This window comes from Cynoglossus semilaevis, chromosome 14, assembly GCF_000523025.1.
Source record: "Cynoglossus semilaevis isolate Cse_v1.0 chromosome 14, Cse_v1.0, whole genome shotgun sequence".
In the NCBI taxonomy this organism is placed as follows: Eukaryota; Metazoa; Chordata; class Actinopteri; order Pleuronectiformes; family Cynoglossidae; genus Cynoglossus; species Cynoglossus semilaevis.
This window is the reverse complement of record NC_024320.1, coordinates 26,468,525-26,473,820: the sequence shown is the minus strand read 5'-3', so window position 1 is coordinate 26,473,820 and position 5,296 is coordinate 26,468,525. Positions and strand designations below refer to the sequence as shown.

The following is a 5,296-nucleotide window of genomic DNA, read 5'->3' as shown; positions in this document are numbered from 1 at the left end:
TGATTAGTACCAGTTGATTAGTACCAGCTGGTTTGAGGGTAAACTTTCTTCACAGTCGTTTATTTTTACCTCGTCGTTTTCACTGGAGGTCGATGTGGTTTTTTTCTGTTTCTCTCCACCAATGGATGTCCGTCCTCTGTCTTCATCAGTGGGAGGAGATCGGTGAAGTGGACGAGAACTACGCCCCCATCCACACCTACCAGGTGTGTCGGGTCATGGAGCAGAACCAGAACAACTGGCTCCACACCAACTGGATCCTGACGGAGGGCGCGCAGCGAGTCTTCATCGAGCTCAAGTTCACGCTGAGAGACTGCAACAGTCTGCCGGGCGGAGTGGGCACCTGCAAGGAGACGTTCAACATGTACTACTACGAGACGGACGGAGATGAGGACGAACCCGAGGGCGGCGAGATGAGCCATGGTACGGCCATGACGGAGGAGGAGGAGAGGGCGATGAAGGAGAGCAGGTACATCAAGATCGACACCATAGCCGCCGACGAGAGCTTCACGGAGCTGGACCTGGGCGACCGGGTCATGAAGCTCAACACCGAAGTCCGAGACTTGGGTCCGTTGACGCGTAAAGGCTTCTACCTGGCGTTCCAGGACCTGGGGGCCTGCATCGCCTTGGTGTCGGTGCGGGTGTTCTACAAACGCTGCCCTTTCCTGGTCAAGAGTCTGGCGGAGTTCCCGGACACCATCCCGGGCTCCGAGGCCTCTCAGCTGGTGGAGGTGGTCGGGCGCTGCGTCAACGACTCCCTGCCGTTGTACGAGCCTCCCAGGATGCACTGCAGCACGGAGGGCGAATGGCTGGTGCCCATCGGGAAGTGTGTCTGTCAGCCGGGCTTTGAGGAAGTCGGTGGGTTCTGCCAAAGTAAGTGGAAAAAAAATGGTCCAAAATGTTCTTGAACTGAAGGTTTTTATTGTTCTGTAGATTAGTAGCTTTAGCTTAGCTAACAGATTAGCTAACAGATTAGCAGCGCTCAAAATGTCAGAATTTCTTTACACTTTTTTATAATAATCATTGAACACAGCGCCTCATGGTGGTCATAGTACTGATGCAGATGTTGCATATCCTTGAAATACTTCTGATGTTGCTTTGCGTTAGTGATGATATTTTGAGCACGTTAAGGCTAACTCATGTTTGAACCCCCCACCCCCCACCCTCCTGCTCCCTCATTGGTTGGTTCTGTAAAACTCGGTCTGTACTGGAAACCAGCCGTTCTAACTGGGTCTGTGTCCTACCAAACTGGCGGTTCTCTCCTGGTGATACCAGTGTGACCTTGGACAACAGCGCCACCTATGTGTTGAAAATGGTCACGTCTCCTTCGGAAGTTTTTTTTCCCGCTTTAACGTCTCCAGTTTCCTCGTCTCCGTCTTTGTTGGTTTTGTGTCTGTGGATCTGTTTGTGTTTCTGACTGTGTCTACACACTGTACGTACGTGTGTGTGTGCGTGTGTGTGTGTGCGTGTGTGTGTGTGTGTGCGTGTGTGTGTCTCCCCCGAGCCCCTGCAGCTCTTTGCTGCTCTCATCCATCCACTCTTGTGCTGCGGTTCTATTCCCACTCAGCGCTGACCTTAGCTGCCGTTTTCCTGGACACCCGTTGGGCCTCTTTCTCCTTTTTGTTTACTCTCTCCCTCTCTGACCCCCCCTCCCCCCGGCCCCCCCGACCCTGCTGTTTGAGACTTTATATGATTTTCAAAAAGATAAAAATATTCCAGCAAACGTTACCGTGAGGGTAAATCTGGACCAGAGAAATGACGTCACGTCTGATTTCCCTGGTCGTTGTCACAGATTTGAACAAATTTGATTCAACGCCGTGATGTTTCATTTCTTTTCAAGATTAGATCTGAACTCAATTTTATTTTTCAGGAAGCATCGAGGATTTTATTGTAATTGTCGGACAGTGAGGAAACTCTCACCTGGTGCCTTTAGCTTCACGTCTGAAACCTCAAAGTAAATGGGGGGGGCGGGGGCCATGTCTGTACCGCTGCCCGACTCTTGGATATTTTTACTCCAGAACTAACTCCCCGTCAACCAGAACCGACTTTTGGATTTTTTGTAATTTGAGAAAAATATAAATGTGCAGAAATATAACGGTTAGCTAAGATTCATTAACAGTTAGCTAAGATTTATTAAGGGTTAGCTAAGATTTATTAACGGTTAGCTAAGATTTATTAACAGTTAGCTAAGATTTAAAACGGTTAGGTAAGATTTATTAACGTTAGCTAAGATTTATTAACGGTTAACTAAGAATTATTAACAGTTAGCTAAGATTTAAAACGGTTAGGTAAGATTTATTAACGGTTAGCTAAGATTTTTTAACAGTTAGCTAAGATTTATTAACGGTTAACTAAGAATTATTAACAGTTAGCTAAGATTTAAAACGGTTAGGTAAGATTTATTAACGTTAGCTAAGATTTATCAACGGTTAGCTAAGATTTATTAACAGTTAGCTAAGATTTGTTAACGGTTAGCTAAGATTTATTAACGTTAGCTAAGATTTATTAACGTTAGCTAAGATTTATCAACGGTTAGCTAAGATTCCTTAACAGTTAGCTAAGATTTATTAACGGTTAGCTAAGATCTCCGTACCTTCTTTTTTCTTACGCTGATGACTCTGTCCGACGTTCGACGTCTTTGAAACGTTCCGCTGAGACAAACCTGTTTCTCGGCTCTGTTAGCGTCGGAGCTCCAGCTCTGGGTTTAACGTCGGGTTCTGATGTTCACCTCGGAGTGTGAGGTTTTTGAATTTTGTTTTTGAGATGTTGAAAGAATCCCTGGATGACAGACGGCGTAGACTGGTGTCCTCGGTGTCTCCTCGGTGTCTCCTCGTACTTTCAGCTTTTGTCGTCAGATGTGGAAGTTCTCAACATTTGAACCGGAGAATCCGTCTCACGTTGAAGGATTTCTTTTTCCTGCCTATAGCACAGTATATATGGTAGGGAGGATGAAAGGAGGAGCTGGGTTTTATCACAGCCCGGAGCCTGAGAGTCTGTGGTGAAGTGGTACAAAAATATAGGAGCTCAGGATCATGGGTTGTGTTTTTACGGTTTGAAAATATTTTGTCAAATATTGAATTCTGCTGAAGTTTTTCAACTAGTACCAAATATTTAATCCAAACATTCATCTGTAGAAAACCAAACCACGAGTCTGTAGTTCTTAAATACGTCAACAGACCAAACAAAAACCAGAAACTAAATGATCAAAAAGTCATGGAAAAAAACCATCATCAAAGTCCTGACCATGTGGAAAAGGTTGAGTTCATTATCGTTATAATATCGATAACTAAATATTTGATCATTTCTAGTTTGAATAAATAACAACGAGACGTGATTAAATCATCCGTCATTCCACTCTTTTCTTTCATTGTCTCCCCTTCTCCCATCTTTCTCCCCCATTCTTTGGGGGCCGGGGTCTTTGTTAGGACTAACTACCACCTCCATCCTCACCCTCTCTCTCTCCCTCCTCCCCCATTCTTCTGTTTTATCTCTCCCTGATCGTCCATCCATCTTTCTCTTCTCTTGACCTTTGAGTCTTTGTAGCTGCTAACGACGTTAGCGTCTCCTAGCTCTTCACTCCCCTCTCTTGACGTCTTTGTGTCGTTGCGCTGTAGCCTGCGTTATTTTATCATGTGACGGCTTTTTTTTTTTTTTAATTGTCCAGATATTGATCTCAGTAAATGAAAGGGTTTTTACAGGAAGTGAATGTATTTGGATCCAAAGTTGATCCTGTCTGGTTCTACAGCGTCTGTGAGTGTGGGACGACGGTCCAACTTTAGCTGCGATGGACGTGAGGGCAGAGAGACGTCAGGAGGGATGGATGTTGTTCCAGGGGTGACTGTGATGGAGGAAGGATGAAGGAGCAGTAGAAGAGTGGAGATGGATGAAGAACAAGACAAGGAGGAAGAGGAGGGAGCGAGGGGGGAGGGGGGGGGGTGATGGGTATCTGAACACCAGGAGGAGCAGAGAAGGAGCGGCTGCAGCAGGAGAGAGACTAATGTCTGAGTCTGATGGTGTGGAAGAGTCGAGCGTTCTGTCAGGATGATCGGACCACGCCCCCCACTTTTATCTGCTTCAGATCATAATAAGTAAAGGAGGAGAAATGGATGTAGCTGTCTGTTAGCGCTGGTGTTAGCGCTGGTGTTAGCGCTGGTGTTAGCGCCGCTGCTGTTCTTCACATGGAGTGAAGTCAGAGATTGAACCAAAATAAAGGATTGACGTCAGTCAGAACCAGACCTGGTACCAGGGTTTGACGGGCCGGATTAGAAACCCCAGCGGACCATATGTGGCCCACAGGCCATAGTTTGCCTGGGTCTACATTAGACTGACATGGAGAGGACTGGACTGGTTCGTCTCATAACTGAATATTAATATTTCCTCCTGATCTTCCACATCCCATAATTCTTTGTTCATTGTCTTCTGTGATGAATGACACTGGAGGAGAACCATCCAGAACCATCCAGAACCATCCAGAACCATCCAGAACCAGAGCTGCTCCAGGTGTTTGAATCCAGGATGTTCTGTTTGGATGTGCAGCAACACAAACGTCCACACCTCCACCGTGGCACCGACACAAAAGAATGGCTGAATAATGTCAGGGAGATGATTTCTGGGGTTTTTGGCAGTAAAATAATGTTTGTTCAGCGGCAGAAGAGCTGATGAATTGTGGGAATTATGAATAACAGACTAATGTGGGAGTCAGGACACGAGCCGAACGAGACGCCGTGATGATCGGCGCGGAGCGAAGCGGCACACGGTGCAGAGACGGTGGAATAATGGAGCCGCAGAGGCCGGATCCAGTGTGGGAATAATGCAGCGTGGGCTCAAATTGAATGTCGGAACGACGGGATAAGAGCTGAACGGCATGTTGGGAAAACAGCGAAATGAAATCCTCAGATTGACGGCTTTCAGACACGGCGTGGACGCCACGGAATTTACACCACAAAAGAGTCGGAGGAAAGAAAGACGTGAATGAAGACGAGAGGCGGCGGAGTCGGAGGAGAGGAGAAGAAGCTGGGAGATAAGGGGGGAGGAGGGAGGGAGGAGGGGGGGAGGAGGGAGGACAATCGTTGGTGTCATCAGTTTTTGACAAATGACGTGGAAATGATCAAATTCCTTAATAACTCGACGCTTCAGTCGTGGTGAGCGTCTCAGTCTCGGCTGGATTTCCTTTGACAATTCCACTGCCCCCTGGTGGCCCTCTGTGTGTTCACGGCCTGTCAGGCGTCACCGCAGCATATGTCAAACTCCATCTGGTCACAGAGCTGCTGTGACATCACAGAGTGTTGCTTCAGACCTC

General features: G+C 47.0%; 1 protein-coding gene across 2 annotated transcripts in view; it reads left to right on the top strand.

The window, feature by feature from the left end:
- Positions 1 to 5,296, top strand: part of epha5 (EPH receptor A5) — a 50,704-nt gene that overhangs the window by 11,531 nt on the left and 33,877 nt on the right. The window contains exons 3-4 of one of the 2 annotated variants that reach the window (XM_025062614.1): positions 150 to 870; positions 3,743 to 5,016. In XM_025062614.1, coding sequence (XP_024918382.1) covers positions 150 to 870; positions 3,743 to 3,855 — 834 coding nt within the window. In that variant the 3' untranslated portion in view covers positions 3,856 to 5,016. Of the gene's footprint in view, positions 1 to 149; positions 871 to 3,742; positions 5,017 to 5,296 lie in introns of those variants that run through there. The other variant, XM_025062615.1, reaches the window with a different exon arrangement.